General features: G+C 36.1%; 1 protein-coding gene across 2 annotated transcripts in view; it reads left to right on the forward strand.

The window, feature by feature from the left end:
• Positions 1–22,152, forward strand: part of LOC101393488 (S-adenosyl-L-methionine-dependent tRNA 4-demethylwyosine synthase TYW1) — a 221,573-nt gene that overhangs the window by 163,984 nt on the left and 35,437 nt on the right. For both annotated transcript variants that reach the window (XM_004439505.3, XM_087417408.1), the window contains 2 exons: positions 10,802–10,912; positions 18,982–19,149. In XM_004439505.3, the coding sequence (XP_004439562.2) occupies positions 10,802–10,912; positions 18,982–19,149 (279 nt within the window). The remainder of the gene's footprint in view (positions 1–10,801; positions 10,913–18,981; positions 19,150–22,152) is intronic.

Raw genomic sequence — 22,152 nt, forward strand, 5'->3', positions numbered from 1 at the left:
TTAGATTACTGTTCACTTTCTAACTTCCTGAGATGCTTATACATGTTCAGCCTTTTTCTTATTTTTAAAATTGAAATATACTTCACATAGCATAAATTCACCTTTTTAGAGTTTATAATTCACTGGCTTTTAGTTAATTCACAAAATTTTGCAACCATTAGCATTATCTAGTTTCAGACCATTTTAATAGCGTCTGGCTTCTTTCAGTTAGCGTAACGTTTTCAAAGTTCATCCATCTTACTGCGTGAATCAGAACTTTGTCCTTTCTTTTGGCTGAATAATATTCTGTTGTATGGATATACCACATTTTGTTTATCCATTCTTCAGCTGATGGACATTTGCATTGTTTCCACCTTTTGGTTATTACGAATAACAGTGCTGTGAATATTCACGTACAAGTTTTAGTGTAAACATATGCTTTCAGTTCTCTGAGGTATATATCTAGGAATAGAATAGCTAGGTCATATGGTAATTCTATTTAACTTTTTGATTAACTGCCAAACTGAAGCACAAAAGTTTTAATTTTGAGTAACTCCAGCTTCTCTATTTTTTCATTTGTTGCTTGTTTTTGGTGTCATCTGATGGCCTAATCCAAGATCATAAAATTTGTCTTTATGTTTTCTTCTAAGAGTTTTACCATCTTAGCTCTTATTTATATATCTTTGATCAATTTTGAATTAATTTTTGTATACAATGTGAGGTAGAGGTCCCGCTTTATTCGTTTGCATGTGAATATCCAGTTGTCTCAGGATTATTTGTTGAAGAGACTATTCTTTCCCCTATTGAATGGATTTGGCACCCTTGTCAACTGTCAGTTGTCCTTATGTGTAGTTTTACTTCTCGACTCTTAATTCTATTCCATTGACCTATATGTCTGTCCTTAGGCCTGTACCACACAATCTTGCTTAGTATACCTTTGAGTAAGTTTTGAAATCAGGAAGTGTGATTCCTCCAAATTTGTTCTTCTCTTGCAAAATTATTTTGGCTCTTTAGGTCCATATGCGTTTCTGTATTTTTTTGCAAAATGAGCAAATGAGGGATTTTTTATTTTTTATTGAGATGAAATTCAAATAACATAAAGTTAACCATTTTAAAGTGAACAATTCAGTGGCATTTCGTACATTCATAATGTTGTTCGATCACCACCTCTACCTAGTTCCTAAACATTTTCATCACTCCAAAATAAAATCCTGTATCCATTAAGTAGTTATTCCCCCATCCACCCTACCCCCAGTCCCTGACAACCACTAATCTGCTTTCTATTTCTATGGTATACCTATTCTGGATATTTCATATAAAATGGATTCATGTAGTATGTGATCTTTTTCATTCCTGGGATAAATCCTGCTTATTCATTGTGTATAATATTTTAATATGCAGTTGGATTCAGTTTGATAATATTTTGTTGAGATTTTGGATCTATATTCATAAGAGATATTGAATATTTCTTGTGGTATCTTTGTCTGATTTGGTTGAAGATAATGCTGGCCTCAGAGAAGGAGTTAAGAAGTGTTCCCTCTTCTGTTTATGAGAAGAGTTTGAGAATATTCTTCTTGAAATGTTTAGCAGAATTCACCAGTGAAGCCAGTTCCTGGACTTTTTTTTGTTGGGAGTTTTTTGATTACTGATTCAGTCTCTTTACTTGTTACAGGTTTGTTCAGATTTTCCGTTTGTTCATGAGTCATTTTTGGTAATTTGTGTGTTTCTGGGAATTTGTCCATTTGATTTAGGTTATCTAATTTATTGGCATACAATTGTTCATAGTATCCTCTTATCATCCTTTTTATTTCTGTGAGGTTGACAGTATTGTCTTGACTTTCATTTCTGATTTATTTATTTGCATCTTCTCCCTTTTGTTGTTGTTAGTTTAGCTAAAGGTTTCTCAATTTTGTTAGTATTTTTATAAAACCAGCTTCTGGTTTCTTCTTCTCCATTGTTTCTCTATTCTCTATTTCTTTTTACCTCTGTTGCTATCTTTATTATTTCTTTCTTACTGTTAGCTTTTGTTTTAATTTACTCTTCTAGATACTTGAGGTGTAAAGTTAGGTTATTGATTTGAGATCTTTCTTCCTTTTTTTTTGTTGAGGAGGATTGGCCTTGAGCTAACATCTGTTGCCAATCTTCCTCTTTTTGCTTGAGGAAGATTGTCACTGACCTAACATCTGTGCCACTCTTCCTCTATTTTGTATATGGGACGCTGCCACAGCATGGCTTGACAAACAGTGTGTAGGTCTGCGCCTGAGATCCGAACCCACGATCCCTGGGCCGCCGATTGGAATGCATGTACTTAACCACTATGCCACCAGGCCAGCCCTTTTCTTCCTTTTTTTTCTTTGTGATGAAGATCAGCCCTGAGCTAACATCCCTGCCAATCCTCCTCTTTTGGCTGAGGAAGACTGGCCCTGGGCTAACATCTGTGCCTATCTTCCTCCACTTTATATGGGATGCCGCCGCAGCATGGCCTGACAAGCGGTGTCTTGGTGCGCACCCGGGATCCGAAACCAGGCGACCAGCAGTGGAGTGTGCACACTTAACCACTATGCTACAGGGCTGGCCCCTTTCTTCCTTTTTTAATGTGGTGTTTACAGCTATTAATTTCCCTCTGAGCACTGCTTTCTTTGTTTTCCATAAATTTTGGTATGTTGTGTTTTTGTTTTCATTTATCTCAAGGTATTTTCCCTTGTGATTTTTGTCTCTGACCCATTGGTTGTTGTGTAGTGAAGAATTAACTTTACCTAAGAAGAGATTTGGCCTTTGCCCTTGGCTATGAGGAAGTGATCTCTTGATTCTCAGAATGTCCTGTGTGATAGAAGGGTCTTTGCCTGGGACCTTTGGCCACTGGGCAGTCTGGTAATGTGATTTATGATGGAGGCTTTGTAACATTACTAGTTTCATTTTTGTGTGTGTGTGTGTGTGTGAGGAAGACTGGCCCTGGGCTAACATCTGTGCCTATCTTCCTCCACTTTATATGGGACGCCACCACAGCATGGCCTGACAATCGGTGCCTTGGTGCGTGCCCAAGATCCTAACCCAGGCTGCCAGCGTTGAAGCGAGCGCTCTTAACCGCTACGCCAAGGGGCCAGCCCCTAGTTTCATTTTTGATTCCATTATTAGTTCCAACCTCCAGAGTAACTGGTAACTAAAAGTATGACCCCAAACCTCCAGGAGGGTCTGGAAACCAAAATTCAACCATGTGGGCAGTATGTGTTGGGGCTCCAATAAAAACTCTGGACACCAAAGGCTTATGTGGAATTTTCTGGTTGGTAATACTCCTGATGAGAAATTGGCTGTCAATTCTATGAGGATTCCTTGTATGTGGCTGTTGTTTAGTGCGTATCTGTTTATAATTGTTATATCTTCTTGAAGAATTAACCATTTTATCAGTATATAAGGCTGTTTCTTGTCTCTTGTGACAATTTCTCAGAAGGTCTGTTTTGTCTGATATTAGCATAGCCACCGCAGCTCTTTTTTGGTTACTATTTGCATGGAATATAGTTTTTCCATCTTTCACTTTTAACCTGTTTGTATCTTTGGATCTAAGGTGAGTCTCTTGTAGACAGCATAGAATTGGTTAATTTTTTTTTAATCCATTCTCTCTGTCTTTTAATTGGTAAGTTTAATCAATTTACATTTAAAGCTATTGATAGGGAAAGACTTCTACTATTTTTCTGTTTGTTTTCTATGTGTCATATCTTTTTTGTTTCTCAGTTCCTGCAGTACTTCCTTCTTTTGTATTTGATTGATATAGTGTACCTTTTTGATTCTCTCATCATTTTCTTTTTTTGTATATATTTTTTAGTTATTTTGTTAATGGTTATCATGGAGATTACGTCTAATGTCTTCAATTTATAACAGTCTTGTTTGAATTGATACCAGATTACACTTCAATAAGATACAAAAACTCTATTCCTATACAACTCTATCCCTCTCCTTTATGTTGCTAATTCCATGGATTAGTTTTTAGAAATTTCATGCTCATTAACATAGATTTATAATTATTGTTTTATGTATATGTCTTTTAAATCACATAGGAAACAAAAAGAAGAGTTACACACCAAAAATAGAATAATAGTGGCTTTTATATTTACTTATGTATTTACCTTTATTGGAAGTTCTTTATTTCTTCATATGATTTCAAGTTACTGTCTGTTGTCCTTTCTTATCATCCTGAAAGACTCCCTTTAGCATTTCTTCTAGGCTAGATCTGCTAACAATGAATTCCCTCAGCTTTTGTTTACTTGGAAATGACTTAGTTTTTCCTTTATTTTTGAAGGATAATTTTGCCAGGTATAGAATTCTTGGTTGACAGTTTTTTTCTCTCAGCAGTTTAAATATATCATCCCACTGCGTTCTGACTACTGTGGTTGGTGATGAGACATTGGCTCTTAGTCATATTGAGGATCCCTTGTACCTGATTAGTCACTTCGATCTTACTGCTTTCAAGAGTCTCTCTTTGTCTTTGTCTTTTGACAGTTTGATTAAATCAATGTGTCTCAGTATGTATCTTTTTCCTACTTGGAGTTTTTTGAGCTTCTTGGATGTATAGATTCATGTTTTTCATCAAATTTTGGAAGTTTTTGGCCGTTTCTTTTTTCAAATATTCTTTTTGCCATTTTCTCTCTCTTCTTCTGAGACTTTCATAATGCATATGTTGGTACACTTCATGGTGTTCTATAGGTCTTTAAAAAGAAATATAAATAATAAACTTACAGCTTTTCTCTTACTTCTGTTCCTCAGAAGTAAGCACTATTAATAGCTTGATGTGTTTCCTTTTATGATTTTTTTCCCTGGTGGATCAGGTTTTCTTCACTGAGTCTTATAACATTGTCTTTGCCCTCTTTCCTTAATCTACATTTTCAGTTCTTTGTTAAGGTTTAAATTGGTTGGTTACTTAGTTAATTTATTTTGGGTGAAATTGTATAACAGTTTTCCTGCTCATCTTCTTTGAATATAAAGAATGCTTCATTTGGCTGCATCATCTTTGAGTTATATCTTTGAATTTATTTTCTCGTTCTTTGCTTATTTGACCTATCAGATTGACATATTTCATTTTTTCTTCCATAAACAGTATAAAACTTAGTCAAAGTCATTTCAAGAATAAGTATGATGTCTAAGGACTTTGATAGATTGCCCAATTTCTAGTAGAGGCATTAAATGTTTTTTGTTTTTAGAAACAATAGTCATCAGTGACGGATTGTTTTAATTTTAAGTTGTTTTTTGCTTTAATTAGTTCAGATTTAATTTTTTAACAAACATATGGTTTGGTCAATATTCAATTTAGTTTTTATAGATTGAGGAGACAGTGCAAAAGGCAGGAGTGGTGGAGTCTTACTGCTGGTTTCCTGGCTTCTCTCCTCTTTTGAAATTACTATTGTTGCTAATTTCTTTTCTGACTCTGGTTTTGTTTATTTACTAGAATAGAATGTAAATTATCCAGCAGTCAGCACTTTGCTTTGTTCAGTGCTGTATCTCCAGCACCTACAAGTATGCCTGGCATATAGAGGAACCCAGTGACTGTTAGTTGAGTTGATGCCTATGTGAACAAATGAATCTGTGGAGCTGCTGATGGTGGTGGTGATGATGGTAGCTGAAATTTATTCATACTTTTCTACGTGCCAGGCTGTGTCCTAAGTCCTTTATTTGTTTTAGTTCTTTTAATTTTACAACAATACTATAAGCTATAGATACTATTACACTCTCTATTTTACAGAGGCATAAAGAGCATGTCTAAACTCACACAGTTGATTCCAGAGCCCAGTAGATTAATTCCTACTCTGGACTCTTTTCCTCATCTTATACTTTTTCCTCTTTTCTCCCATCCTTCCTAACTACTCAGGCCTTCTCTACTTTGCACTTAATCCTTTTCTCCCTCAGTTCCCTTTGATAAGTATTTAACATTTACCTTTGGAGGTTTTTGTTTTGTTTGTTTTTTTGGCAGGGGAAGATTCTCCCTAAGCTAATATCTGTTGCCAATCTTCCTCCTTTTTTCTTCCTCTCCCTCAAAACCCAGTACCTAGTTGTGTATAGTTGTAAGGTCTTCTGGTTCTTCTATGTGATCCACTGCCACAGCATGGCTACTGACAGATGAGTGGTGTGGTTCTACGCCCGGGAACCAAACGCAGGCCACCAAAGTGGAGCTCACCAAACTTTAACTGCTAGGGCAGCAGGGCTGGCTCTTACCTTTGGAGTTTTGACCTCAATTTTCACTCCATGTATTTTCAGTTCATATAGTGCTTCCATCTAAGAAACAAACATAAATTAAAACTTGAATTTAAAATTTGTCACAAAGATCTGGTCTAAATTTTAGAGGTGAACATCTAGGTCTTTTGCCACCCATCCCAGCTGTACATTCGGTGTAATGTTACTTTCAGATATCTCCCCTCCTCCTCTATATTATTGTATTTGTGCCCACTACTGGGGGAAAAAATCCTAGACTCTCAAACAGAAAATACATGAAATTATGACATGCCAACTTCTTGACATTTTTTACAAATCACATTGTGACATTTTACAAATCACATTGTAGCCTGAATAGCAAGCAGTGAAACTGTTTGCCTGAATTAAATACCTTCGTCCTCATTTTTATATTCCATAGCATTGTACCATCCCTGTCCCTATCAGATAATATGCCACAATCAGAAAATTGTGCAGTAATAACCAATCTAGAACCCATGCAAATTAAAGTAACTAAATCCCCACACTTAAAAAGATAGGTTTTATTCAAATTAAATTAATATAATCCAGTTGGTACTCCAATTCTTTTTCTTTTTTAATGGAGAAAATGATAAAATAACAGTGTTAAGTATTTCCTGTAGAAAGGAAATTCCAGTTTTCACCTTTCAAGCAACGTCTGCACCTATTTTTTGTTTCAATCTAATCTGACTGGAGTCTAATACCCTTTTCTTCTTCTATAGATTTTAGGAAGTACTTTAATTCATTTTAACAGACTTTAAATAAAGTCTCTGAAACCATTCCATTGAGGAAGCTCCTCACAGACACAGAATGTGAAGTTGATAATTTGAAATTAAATCAAATCAAATCTAATAACATTCCTTTTTCAGTAACCCCATAGTGCTTCTCTTTGTCTTTGGCAATCTGAATATAAGTATGCTATAGATAAAAAGGTAAATGTACTGAAATTAGTTATTTATATTGATCAAAAGATATGAAGAAAGTAAAAGGAAAGCCATAAAGTGGATGAAAGTAATTCCACTACATTTATAACAGAGCTCTTATAGCCAGAATATATAAAGAAGTTGAAAAAAAAAATAAGTAAGAAAAAGACAGATATCCCAATAGAGAAATATTCAAAACACTTGAACAAGTATTTTACAAAAGTGGGGATCCAAATGGCCAGAAACGTACTCAACTTCACTAGTAATCAGGCAAATAGAAAATAAAACAATGCAAGAGTGGTTAAAATTTAAAAGACTTACAACATCAAGTGTTATTGAAGAAGAGAAACATCTGGAACTCTGACACCCTGCAGGTGGAAGTATGGTAAAATGACTTTGGAAACCATTTTGGCAGTATCTGCTAAAATTGAATGTATACACATCCTGTGACCCAGTATTTCCACTCTTAGCTATATCCAAGAAAAATGTGTGCTCTTGCACATTGGGAGTCAAGTACAACACTCATAGAACAATTTTGTAAGACACTCAAACTGGGAAAAAACAAACAACTTTCACTAGTAGTATATTCATATAATGGAGTACTAAATGACAATGAAAATGCATCTACAGCTTACATAGAATAGCATGGATAATCTCACAAACATCTAATTCAGTGAAAGAAGCCAGACATAGAAGAATATATATCATAATAGAATATAATTTCCTAAAACAGGCAAAATTAAACTCAAGTGTTATGAGAGAGAAAAGCATTGTTTCGTAATAGCTAAAAGGTGTAAATAATCCAAATATCTGTCGGTGGAGGAATGGTTGAATAAATTGTTGTATATTCACGTGATGGAATACTAGATAACAAAGAAAATGACCAAATCTGAACATGCGGCAACATGGATGAATTTTATAAACACAATGTTGAATGACAGAAGCAAGACACAAAAGAATATATGGCTCCATTCATATAAATTTCAAGCATAAGCTAAAATCTAAACTATAATGATCAAGTCAGGATATTAGATATCTTTGGGGCAAAGGGAGTGGATGGTGACTGGGTGGTAGGTATTTTCTTTATGTTAATTCCTTTAGCTATACATACATGTTTTATTTCACAGTTTTAAAAGGTTTAGAAAATGAAGAGAGAGCCTTCCCTGGATTCATACTGCTTGGGTTCACATTTAGGCTTTGCTGCTTTCCAGCTGTGTAACTTTGGGAAATTTATTTAACAGCTCTAGGCCTCAATTTCATATCTGTAATGTGAAGATAATGATCAAATCTATTTTGTAAGATTTATTGTAAAGATCAGACAAATATTGGAATCTTTGCTAAGATATTAAGCACTTAACAGCTGGCACATAATAAGTGCTGACGAATTGCTGACTCCTGCTATTTTTGTTATTGTTGTTATCATTGCCAGTTTATTTGTTCAGAGGAATTTTCAACTCTCATTGTAATTAGATTATACTTATAAATCCATAATGGCTTTTCATGTAGGTGAGTTTTTGTTATAGTCTCTCAGAAGAGTTTATTTTATTCCCTGTCCATGTTATTTCATAAATTAATGATTAGGTATGATATAGATGTATTTTACAATTGTAAGTAGAATTTTCGTTGCCTTGTGTTTCATAATTGTACATGTAGTATATATGTAGCATATATATGGCAAATAGTAGCAAATACTTGGTACGACCTACTGCTGCCAGGCTTGGTTCTTGGTGCTACATGGATTAACACTTTGAATCCTGTATATAACCCCTGTTTTACACAGGTAGAAACTGAGAACAGAGAGTTAAAGATGGCGAGTATGTGGTCGGGGATTCAATCTGGCCCAGAGTCCACATTTACCCCACTACTCTATGCCAGGAAAGCTGTTCATTTTTATGTTTTTCTTTGGTAACTGGCAACTTCTCCTTAATCTAATTTTTAGTTGATTTTCTTAGGTTTCCAAGAAGCCAGTTACATCATTTGCAAGTAATTACTTTTTGTATACTGTCCAATAGTTCTTGTTCATGCCTTATTGCTTTGATTTTAGCTTTCAGAGAAGTGTTTATAAAAATAATAGAGTGGACATTATTCTGTTAGTCTGACTAAATGAGAATGCCTCTATTTTTTACACCACTAAGAATGACATTGACTATTGACTGAAGGGTGTTTTCTTTATATTAAGGATGTGTTTTTCAATTTTTAAGTTTACCAAATGGTTTTTGATTTGTTCTGTTTTGTTTTAAAATCAGGGATGGCTTTTAAACTATCGGATGTCTTTGTGTATCTATGAAGATGATCACATGGGTTTTCTATGTTGAACTATTAATGTGATGAATTGTGTTAATATATAGCATAATATTGAATTATCTTTGCATTCCTAGAATTTCTAACATAGTGCTGAACTTTATTTGCTAAAATTTCTATAAGATTTCTGCATATATAAGTGCAAGTGAGATTGGTCTGCAGTTCTCTACCGTTTTTGTTGTTTTGGCATTGGGTGGATTCTAGCTATGTAAAGGGAATCTGGAAGATTTCTGTCTTTTCATGTGTTGTATATTGCATTTTAAAAGTAGGTTTTGAATATATTTTCTGGTATGGCGACCTAATACTGTTTGTTAAAGAATATCTTGGTTTTCTTCATTGAAGATCTTAAGCGTTCTTTTTTACTATTATGGAAATCTTCAAACATAGAAGTAGAGAGATTGGTTTCATTGTCTTCATCTCTCACCTCACTTCATTTTTCTGAGTGTTTTGAGCCTTGCTACTTAAAGCATTGTTTGAGGTTTAGCAGCATGGATATTAATTACCTGGGAACTTGCTACGGATGGATGTAATCATGTACACATAACCGCATGCATCAGTCACCTTCGCCCGATGCATTTGGTTATAGGCAAGTCACAAGTCCTGCTCCCACTCTTGGTTTAGATTTTAAGCTATCATTAATAATGTTGTTCTGAGATGTTTAAATAAGTCTTTGAGCCTTTAAAAATTTGTCTTGGACTATATCTAATAGTATTTGTTGTTATTGCAAGTGGAATGTTTATCTCATTTACATTTCTAGATGGTTATTGCTAGAAATAAAGAGGCTGTTTGGTCTGTTTTAAAAAAAAAAATTTGTCTTGGGTCCTGAAAGGGAGCTAAAAAGTCTCAAAGGGTATTATCAGAAAACAAGTACCTCTTTTTGTTATATGGTAAACAAATGGCAACACTGGCAGTTCATAAGTGTGCCTTTTCTGCCAGTGGGATCATTAAATAATGAGAAAGCAGGAAAGAGGACAAGAGTAATTAGAAATTCTCGTCATAAACAACTTGAGTGATTGGTACCTGAAAGCCTGGAGGTTATTTGAATTAATTTTCCACAGTCTAAAACTATCTGGTCAATTTACTATTCCTTACTAAATCTAATTCACTGTGTATTTGTCAAGAAACTTTTGGGTGCTTAATACAGTGTTAGATATTTTGAGTGAGAGGAAAGCAATATGCCAATATCTATGCCTTTATAAGGCTTACGGGAATCTTATTACATTATTTACATTTTTTTCATCTTTCTACAAAATATAACTTCTATTTATAGAAGCTCATGCTGGATTTCACCTTACTTGGGTTCTGTATGGGTTGAAGAAAGTGGAAAATCTTCCTAGGTGTGACTTCCTCCAAGAAAAAAACAGTTATCTTTTCCTTTGTTTTAGCAACAGCGGACTGTCTACAGACTGACTCTAGTGAAAGCATGGAATGTGGATGAACTCCAGGCCTATGCTGAGCTGGTGTCCCTGGGGAGTCCTGACTTCATCGAAGTAAAGGTAAGCCCCTGCTGGCCAATGCCATGCACATTTCCCATGATGCTCTATTGGCCGTGGTGGAGTTAAAATCTTTTCAAACTCTACAGGTCTCAGGTGTTTTATTTATTCATTCAGAAATATTAATCAAGAACCTGGCACTGTTCTAGGCATTGGAGATAATAGCAATAAAGACGAAGCTTTTGCTCTCATAAAGCTTATATTTTAGTAAGAGGTAGACAACACTAAAGGAATAATTAAAAATGACATAGTAACGTTAATATACTGAGAAATAAAATAGTATTATAGTGAGTAATTGGTTGGCTTTTTAATAAGATTTTATTATGGAAAACTTCAAACATATACAGAAGTAGAGAGACTGGTCTAATGAACTCCCATCTGTCCATCACTCAGCTTAAAAAATTATCAACTCATGTTTGAACTATATTCCTACCCATTTTCTCTGCCCTTACCCTGTGATTTTGAAGCAAACCCCTACATTATATCATTCATCCATAACTGTATATATCTCTAAAAGATATGTACTCATTTTAAATACTTATTCAGAATACTGTTCTCACAACTGAACAATTTTAACAGTAATCTCTTAAGTATTGGAACATATAAGGTTTCAAACTTGACCAGTGATTTCAACAGTATTTTTGAATCTGGATCCAAATAAAGGCCATTCATTGTAATTGGATTATTTATCTCTCAGATTTCTCTTAATCTATTAGTTCCTCTACCATGTGTTTTTTCCCCCCTTGTAATTTATTTTGTTGAAGAAAATGGATCGTTTACCCTGGCTAGTTCCCCATATTTATATTTTAGATTTTGCTGATTGCATGTTCCTCTGCCCCCTATGTTTCCTGTGGATTGATAGTTAGATCAAGGGAAGATTGATCAGATTTGTGTGTGTGTGTGTGTTTGCATTTCAAGATTATTTCATTGGCAGTATTGTATACTTCCAGCAGGAGGCAGGTAATGTCTGGTCATCTGTGTCATATTTTTGCCAGTGTTTTTTTAAGATGGATTTTTGTAAGTGGCTTGATGTGTCAAAGGATAAATGCATATATTGTTTTGCTAGGTATTGTGGTTGGCTGTTTTAGATTTCATAAGCAGGAAGGCTTTTCTGAGGAAATCCCGTTTTTAAATAGTAAGAAGCAACACAATATGCAGAGGCTTGGAGTCAGAGCATTCTGGGCAGATGGCACAGCTAGTGTACAGAGGTCCTGCGTGATCTCAGTGGGGCAGTTGGAGTTGGCAGTGGCAGAAGATGAATCAGAGTGCTGGGGTGGGGCCAGATTTTGTTAGGCCTTTCAAGCAAGGATAAGAGAATTGGATTTTATATTAAGTTTAATGATAAGCTTTTTAAATACTAGGTGTACTAGGAAAGGGTTTTAAGCTGGAGAGGATGTGATCTGATTTATGATTTTGAAAGATTACCCTGCTGCTTTCATGGATGGATTATAGAGGACAGTAGTAGAAGTAGAATGACCAGTTACAAAGCTATTGCTTAATCCAAGCAAGAGATGTGATGGTTTTCAGGAAGGTCATTGGTAATATTGTTGGAGAGGAGTGGATGCAGTTGGGATAAATTTTGAAAGGAGAACCAACAGAACTTATTGCTAGATGACATGTAGGGAGTGAAAGAACAAAAGGAATCAAGAAGAGCACCTGGTTTTTAACTTAAGCAATTGTGTGGATGTGGAACAGTTTACTGAAATGGAAAAGACCGGTGGGGGAGGGAGGCAACTTTGGGGAGTAATTTCATGAGTTCTATGTTGGTCTTACTAAATTTGAGGTATCTTGTAAATATCCAAGTATAGGTTCAAATTGGCCATGGGTTATATAAGTCTGGAGGTCTTGGAATAAGACAGGGCTGGCAATAATGATTTGGAAGTCACCAGCATGAGATGGTAGTTAAAGCTATGGAGTGTTAAGAGGCAAATGGCTTTGTTGGACAACTAAGAATCCACAAAATAAGAAAAAGTGACTGGAAAATTCACCCAGTGTCCAAAAGCTCCACTCTTCAGTTGATATTTATGAGGCTGAATGTACTCTATGTCCTATCAGAGGCTATTTCAGAATTCTACAGCTGTCTTTTAGTAAATTCAGCTTTCTGTATTACTGTACTCTGGAGGAGTGGGGAGGTGGGAACAGATGAAATGTTGCTGTCTGAATTGTGGCATTTTATCTCTAGTCAGGCCGAAGACACTCTTTTCTTTTGAAATTGCTCTTAATTTCAAAAGGCTACCCTTGACAAGAACTCTAATGATGCAAAGATACAAACTACATCTGAAAAATATGTGTTGGTTTAAGAAAACCTTGCCAACACCAGGGATTAGTGGTGTTTCAATTTATGATTTAGCTATTAAAGAATGCTGCCTCAAATTATGTTGCAGTAAAACCTCTATTATAAAGCAACTTGGCTGGATCACGTCACCTTTTTCCATTTTCCTTCTTTCTTTCCTTTCTTCCTTCTTTCTTTCTTTGCAGTCATGTTTTCTGTAATGAATGAGATATTTTATAATCTGAAAAGAATCAACCAATACTATTTTTTAAAGAAAGATGGCTACTTTGTAAACAGTGTAATTCTCTGATGGGTATTTTTTAGTTGGGTAAACTATTAAAATAACTAGGAAATAGATAAAGCCTTCTGTCTGTAGCTGAGATTTTGTAACAACATAGTTTCTTTCACACAGTATTTTCATTTACTATTTTATCACTGCATTCAACAAATATTTTTGAGCTCTCTTCATGTGCCAGGCAGCATCAAAGCACCAGAGATACAAAATTTGATATGGATATGCTATTTGGGAAATGAATGTCTTATTGAACAAGGCAAAGTCTACAGAAGTAAAATGAGCTACTTTGAGAGGGTAGCTTGTAATCTAATCACAATTTAAAATGTCTTATTTAAATGATAAAATATAATGTGATAGATAACAGTTTGTGTTGTGTGGGGGAAGGCATGGTGATGATGAACTTGTCTCTAGAAGACCTGCAATATCAAGTAGCTGGGCCACTGGGGACTGAATCATGTGCTTTGTTAAATTCAGCTCTCATTTGTCCAGCAAGTTAATGGAGTATCTTCCTTTTAAACTGAAGTAGGAAAAGGGATGTTTACAGAATATAGTGTACTATTAAGAAACAAGTTATAAAATAATATTTTGTTATTTGATACATTTTTAACTGTATGTTTACATATATTTATATAAGAAAAGTATGGAAAGGTATATATCAGATTGTTAACGGTGTTCTTTTTGGGAGATAGGGAAGGAAAGACTTATTAATTTTACTTTTCATATTTCTGTGTTGTGTGAATTATTACAGTGAGCATACATTACTTCTGTGATTCATATGATTGAAATGAAATCAGTAAATGGAGAAGGCGTGCTTTCCTGTTCAGTAGGGTTAAACTATTTAATGTCTGAAAAGGGAACTTTTTGTTGTTGTTTTGTTATTAATTGAAGTTAGAATTTTCTAAAATATGGAGGCCAGCTTGGTGGCGCAAGTGGTTAAGTGCATGCACTCCACTTCGGTGGCCCGGGGTTCGTGGTTTCGGATCCCGGGCATGCAGTGATGCACTCCTTGTCACGCCATGCTGTGGCAGCTTCCCATATAAAGTAGAGGAAGATGGGCATGGATGTTAGCTCAGGGCCAGTCTTCCTTGGCACAAAAGAGGAGGATTGGCATCAGATGTTAGCTCAGGGCTGATCTTCCTCACAAAAAAAAAAAAAAATTTTCTAAGAGGAGTTTTAAAAATTATAATAAACCCTCTCCAAAAAACATTTGATGGGAGCTAGCAATGTGGTAGGCTGAGATAACCTCAAACTCCTCCAAAAACAAACACTTAGAAGTAAACATGTTATGGTAAACATTCTTTTGAGATCATAGGCCATCTGTCAGGTCTATAAGGGAACTCTTTAGGGGCTAGAAGAAGAGAGATCAGCCTGGTGGTACTCCACAGCTCCGGTAGAGACAGGACTTGGGTTTAAAGGACAGAAGACTAGGCCTTTTCACCTTCAGTGAAAGGGCGAAATTTACCCACTGACACAGAATGGCACTTGGAGGCTTGTCCCTTAACTATGCTCTTGGTAAAAAGAAAAAGTCTCCCAGGGCTTAACCCTCAAAAGAGGTTGGCGTTAAAATTTAATAGTACCTCAAGGTCACATAAATGCCCTGAAGATGAGAAATTGGTAATACGAGTTGACCCTAGGCTAGTGATATGCCTGGGGCTCTCTGCAGAAGCAAACACAATACTGTTCATATCCTTTGTCTATATTTCCCGGACGTGTGTGTATGTAGAGGGTGCAGAGGTCTCATAATCTGCACACACTGGAATGTCATATGAGGAAGGGGGAGAGCACAGCTTTGATACCGTCCTCAAATGTACTGATGTGGTCTAGGACAGGTTACTTCTCCTCCTTGAGCCTAAATTTCCTCAATATTAAAATTAGAATGATATCAATTTAATAGCTTTGTTTTGAGAATTCAATGGGGTAACATAGGCCTGGATTCAGTAAATGTTTAGATCACTTTCCATTAAGTACATTTATTTAAAGTGAATCAATAGAAGCTATTTCTTTATTGATTTCTTCTTTTCTTTCATTGCTAGTCTTGTAAAATATTTTTTTCTGTTATATTCCCTATAAATTAACATATATTTTAGCTCCATTAGGCTTAAACAGGCCTTTATTTGCTAGCCTGAAAATCTTAACTATGATTATTTGCTTGCATGTTTGTGAAAATGTTTCATGTTACAAACATCTGTCTTACTAAAAAGTTTTCATAACACAATCCATTTGTAAATGAAATGCTGTCTTTGTGTTCTCTGCCTGGCATTGCACCTTGACAATAGTAAGTGCTCAGTAATTATTTGTTGTCAAATGATTTAACACTCTCTTACTGTTAGCACTGTAATTGCCTACAGAGCTCAGTCCTTGCAGAATGCATCTTGCACAACAGATGTCTTAGCATAGCCTCGCTCTCTTTCTCCACACAAAGGTAAGGAACATTACTAGTTGTTCATGTATGTAGTGGTACCTAACTAGTGTTTATCAGTTGGTTCATAATCATTAAAGAGTAGAAAAGTCCTGAATAATATGAATGATGTTTTATATTAGATCAGAAAAGAGTTCTGGAGTTTAATGTCATAGAAGAATATGTGACTTGATCCTTAGAGCATTTAGCATAGATTGGCTGGGGGTATAGAGAAGAACAAAGTACAGCCACTGCCCTCTAAGAGCTCCGAATTGAGGCACATCATTATACGAGTTATGTGGTAAGAGATATGCACAGGAGATGGTGAGATTGGGGTCAGATCGGGTAGGGCTTCCTGAATGGAGATTAAAGAGATGGTGGAGAATGTAGCCAGGTAAAGACTGGATGCTGATGGTGCAGTTCAGTAAGGCCTTATGTGCCATGCTGAGAAGCTTGGGCTGTTTTTGGCGGGGGAGCTATTGAGGCATTTTTAGGATAAAGGAGTGACATATTTTGGGTATATTGCTGCAAAAAGTCATAAGACAGCATTTCTTTTCTCATTAAACTATAGGGGACAAAAATAACATCAGAAGTCTTTTGATACCCAGTCAGTTTAATTAGAATGTCAAATAGTCAAACTGCCAAAATCCTGCTCTTCCCACAGATCTTGAATCCACAGGTAAACTTTCCAAGCAGCCAGTAAAAAAGACCTTATGGCCTCTGTCTCCTAGAGCAGAGTGATCCATCCGAAGTCACCAGTGTAATGATGTAGGTTATGCTTTTCACTACAAACCTGGAGATTCATAAGTGCTCCTGTTCTTCAGGAACTTTCTTTGGGTCTGCTTATCACTCCTCAGCCTGTAGATTCTGGAGTGAATGCCTTTTGCTTACCACATTGTACCCATCTGTTTTCCTGAGGTCATTCTTTTTTCAAGATTGTGAGGGCAGAACATGCTGCTGGTGATAAATGGGGAGTGGCGGTACGGGTAATGGTGGGATGAGAAGGTGGCAGACAGCTGCGATAGAAGGGGAAATGAAGCGTTTTTAAACAGTTTAGCGTCAAGTATGATGAAGAATAAAGTCAGGGCAAGTCATCAGTAGACTAGATGGTAGGATGAAGTGAAGTAGCCAAAGCAGAAAGGAGAAGACCAGAGAATGGGGCATTAGGAGCCACACTGAGTGAAGGTTCAGGGGTTCCTAAAGGTGACTCGACATGCTGATTCACCGAGACCACTTTCTGCCCATAGCATTTCTGTCATAGTGAAGGCTCAGGTCCTGGTTGGCTCAGGAAGTTACCCGTGCTGCCTACCTCAGAGGATTTTGTCTGGCTAAAATGAGAACTTTTATGTGAAAATGCTTTGTTAACTATAAGCATCATGTGAACGTATGGAAAAGTATTATGCGAAGGTATAATAATGATTGCATTCATTCTTTCATTTCATTTCTGAATCAAATCTCTCCTTAACATTTCATGATTTATTATTGCTGAATAAGAAATATTAAAATACTTTTCAAGCCATTGTCATGAATGTAAGATCTTATCTAAAACCTCTGCTTCAATGAACTAATTTTTTAATATTAAAAATAAGTTCCTTTGAATTAGCTACCGTACACATGGTTATTCATGTAATTCACACATCACAAACAGTATTTAAATTGAAGTAAAGTTTATTTTTATAACTAATTTGACCTATCAATAAATCATTTTCATGTTTTTATACATTTGGGTAAGTTTAGCACAATTTTTCAGCCCTGCTTTCTTGAAGATTTTTTAAAACTACTGTATTATTTGCTTTTTTTATTCACCTAAAACTCCAACTCAGTTTAGTGAATTCTGTAAATCATTGAGCTGATAGAGAAGATTCTCGTGTTTATTACGGGTCGCCTGAGTTTATGTTCAGCAAAGGTCATCTCAGTTTCGTGTACCAGTAATCTTTTTGAACAGCCATCTGGAGTAGAGCATTTTGCAGAACTCATCTGAGTTTTCAGCCAACTCCCAGCTCTGCCATCTGTAGGATCAGGGTCACTCACTCTGCAGTGCTCATTTGTGGGTTTTTCATTTGATGTCATTCTACCCCCTCTAGTCTGTGTGTGTGTGTCCGTGTGTTGTGTCCATTGTGTTGAGAGGGATTGTGTATGTGTTTTTTATTGTTGTTTTATTTTAGTTATTCCCTTAGTAGCAGCGTATCTAGAATATTCAAACTGTTTGTCAAGAAAGTTTGATTCTGGGGTCTTTAAAGGGCCTAAAAAGTTAAAATATCTCTTATTATTAGAAAATTAGTTATTAATCATTTATCATTATGTAACTTACCAAATAGAGAACTTAGTTACAAAACTTTTGGGTCTTATGTGCCTGGGCTGTCAGGTAGAGTTCAAAAGAGTTAGAAGCCAACTTATCTTACTGCATTGTACTGAATAGGGATGTCTTTAGAGGTAAGGTACATGTATATACAGGGAGGTATGTGTAAAGATAAGTATGTATACCCACAATTGTATTTCCTTTTTGGCACAATTCTGTGTTTATATGTACCGTATACAAAATGCATTGCAAAATACTCTCCTTAAAGAATAAATCAAAGGGTTCCCTTTCTGGCCTTTTTCAGAAAAGTTACCAACCTCAAATCTAAACTATACTGAAAAATGGGAGGACATCTTATTTTCCCAGTGAATAAATTGTTCAGTGAATTTTTATAGGTATCAACTATGCCTCCATTATTGTACTAGGGGGTTATAATCCCTTGAGAATTCATCTATTATAGTGCACAAATGAATCTGAATGAAAAGATATATTATTGGTTCAAAAATATTATTGTGATTAGACAGCATAGAATGTGACATAGCACAAAGCACAGGTGCCCAGGCACCAGCGTTGTCATAGAGTGGAAGGAGCATCAGCCTCGGATCTCCAGTGCTGTCTTTGTCACTACCTGCTTGTATGAGTTCCAAGGCAGATTTTATCATCTTTGTATCACTTTCTTCACTTTAAAATACAGATCGGATTGGATTGGATTGGGTGACCTCTAGAACCCTTACCAGCTCTGAAACTCTTACTCTATGACGTTTAAGTGGGTCTGTAATCATATCTAACTGTTGTAATGTTTCCACAGGGTGTTACCTACTGTGGAGAGAGTTCGGCAAGCAGTCTTACCATGGCCAATGTGCCCTGGCATGAGGAAGTGGTACGCTTTGTCCATGAGTTGGTGGATCTGATCCCCGGCTATGAAATTGCTTGTGAACATGAACACTCCAATTGCCTCCTGATAGCTCACAAAAAGGTAAGAATAACTCAGATATGCACTCTCTATCACTCTTATCCTTATTGCTCTTTTCTCTTTATTTTCCCCTCACCTTATTATAGTGAATATCTGCTTGTTTGCTACCTTTCCTAAAACAAACATTAAGAAAGTCCTGAATTCTGCCTGTTGGGCTCATCAGCTCTCTTTTCTGTGTGAAATTGCTTTGTTTTTAGCCCTCACCTAGGCACTGGAAGTACTTTCTGGTTTGTAATTGATGCATGCCAAAAAAGAAAAGCAAGACACCCTTGTAATAACCTCTAGTCCTTTCCCAGAATGACAAGGGAAAGCTAAAATAGTAAACAGCCCCCATATGAGTGTTTCTGTAAGAAGAAATATTGAGGTATTTATCAAATTTTAGATCACTTTGAATCTTGGCCTCTGGAGAAATTTTTCTGGGATTCTAGTTTCCATTTTTCCCCTTTAGTGCATTTATTAGACAGAATAGGTACCCGAATCTAGTGTAAATAACGCCTAACAAGGGAAAAATTCAGTTCTTGGTAGAGGTAGGTCATTAAAATGAGAAGGAAAAAACTCTAATCAGAAGACTAGTGTTAGAGTAGCTATGATAATGGTATGTTCTTACTGAAATATTTACATAGAAATAACGTAGCATCTGGGGTTTGATTCAAAATGATACGAGGTGAGAAGTACATGGGTGTGTGGATGGGTTGAGGGTTGTTGAGGCTAGATGATGGATACATAGAGGTTCATTATACTATTCTGCCTAGTTCTCTGTCCAAATTCTCCATTAAAAAATATTTTTCACAAAAAGCGGACATGGATGAACCTTGAAAACAGTGTCCTAGGTGAAAAGAAGCTAGACGAAAGGCCACATATTATATGATTTCATTTATGTGAAATGTCCAGAAGAGGTAAATCCATAGAGACAGAAAGTAGATTGCTGCTTGCCAGGGGCTGGGGGAAGAGCAAACTGGGAAGTGACTGCTAATAGGTATGGGATTTCTTTTTGGGGTGATGAAAATGTTCTGGAATTATATAGTGGTGTTAGTTGCACAACTTTGTGACTATACAACAAACCACTGAATTGTGCACTTTAGAAGGCTGAATTTTGTGGTATGTGAGTTATATCACAAAAGACAGATTAATACCAAAAAGGTGATAAAGGTCAAGGATGGACTACCTCTTATATAAATGGTTTGTTTTTTTTGGTGAGGAAGATTGGCCCTGAGCTAACATCTGTGCCAGTCTTCCTCCACTTTATATTTGGGACGCCGCCACAGCATGGCTTCATGAGCAGTGCGTAGGTCCGCACCCAGGATCCGGATCTGAACCCGAGAACCCTGGGCCACCAAAGCAGAGTGCATGAACTTAACCACTGCACCACTGGGCCGGCCCCTATAGATGCTTTTTATGCAGATAAAGTGAGGCTTACTTTGAACATGAAAGGCTCAATTTTTCCTCCCCAAAAACCTAAGTGGCTTCCTGAACCAGCTTCTTGGGTTAATGACATTTAATAATATGAGAATCATTCGGTTAAAATTTCACATGCTATCATGTCAAACAAATATGAGGTTAAAAGGCCCTCGTGCTTTGGGTGCAGTTAGACTGTATATAGCTGACCTAGGATCTATCACACTTAAATACTTAGACAGAAGAATATCTTCTGGGAGCATCAAGGAACAAAGAAATAAAGCCCACCTGGTATTTGAAATATTAATTAAAGTAACTACAAAAGTAATTAACTTACAAAGTAAATCTTAAAAATTAAAGCCAAAAAGCTGAATTTTATTTTCTAGCTTTTTATTCATTGTTACTTTTTTAGGTAAGATAGTACCTTTAAAAAAAATTTTTTATTGAAGAGGCAGTGCTCTGGAAGTAAATCTGACAATGGTGGTAAAGTTCTCTCGTCCTCCATGGAGTCTTTTCTTCACATCATAGCCAAAGAAATCTTTATAGAATGCACATCTCTGCTGCCTAGATGGCCTTGGTAACCTCCCATTGCTTTTAGCATGAAAATCAAAATCCTTAATGTGGCCCCTATGGCCCTGCGTGATCAGCCTCTGTCTACCTCTCCAGCTTCTTGAACTGTTCTTGCCTCTCTTTCTGCAGTTTTTTCATTTTCTCAGACACAGTAGGTCTTAATTTTCCTCCAGTTAGGTTGGGAATTATATACCGTTTTCTGTTATCTTAGTGGTTGCACTGGAAATTACTACATGCATCCTTGACTTATCAAAGTCTAATGTTAAAGAATACCTTTACCCCCTAACTGTTCCAAGTGAGGACTTTAGAACACTTAACCTCTATTTTTCCCTTATTGACTCACATGCTGTTATTGTCGTGTATATTGATTATAAATACGTATAAGGACAATATTGTTGTTACTTTGTGTAGTCAATATTCATTTAGATTTACCTGCATTTTTAACACTATTTTACTCTCTATTTCTTTCTGCATTTTTGACCCTCCATCTGGGATTGTTTTCCTTCTCCCCAAAAAACACCTTTTAAAATTTCCATTAGTGGGGGTCCACTGATGGCAAACTCTCAATTTTTCTCTGTCTGAAAATGTATGTTTTGCCTGGGTATAAAATTCTAGGTTGGCATTTGTTTCCTTTCAACACAATACAGATATTCCCCTGTCTTTTAAATTCCATTAATAAAAGGTCAGCTGTTGGTTTGTCGCTCCTTTTAAGGTAATCAGCCATTTTTCTCACTCTGGCTTCTTTTTGTCACTGTTTGGTTTTATGCTCTGATGTGTCTAGATGTGGACTTCTTTTTGTTTTTTCTGCTGGAGACTCCTTGGACTTCATAAATCTGTGGATTGATACTTCCTATCAGTTCTGGAAATTTTCTCAGCTTTTATTTCATTAAATATTTCTTCTTCCCCATTATCTCTTTTCTTCTGGAACTCCAATTAAACATATGTCAGACTTCACTGTATTTTTTATGTCTTGACTTCTTGTTTGTGTTTTTTATTCATTTGTCTCTCCATGTTTCATTTTGGACAATTTCTTTTGACTTA

This window comes from Ceratotherium simum, chromosome 26 (genome assembly GCF_057802395.1).
Source record: "Ceratotherium simum simum isolate JZ-2026a chromosome 26, ASM5780239v1, whole genome shotgun sequence".
Lineage (NCBI taxonomy): Eukaryota > Metazoa > Chordata > Mammalia > Perissodactyla > Rhinocerotidae > Ceratotherium > Ceratotherium simum.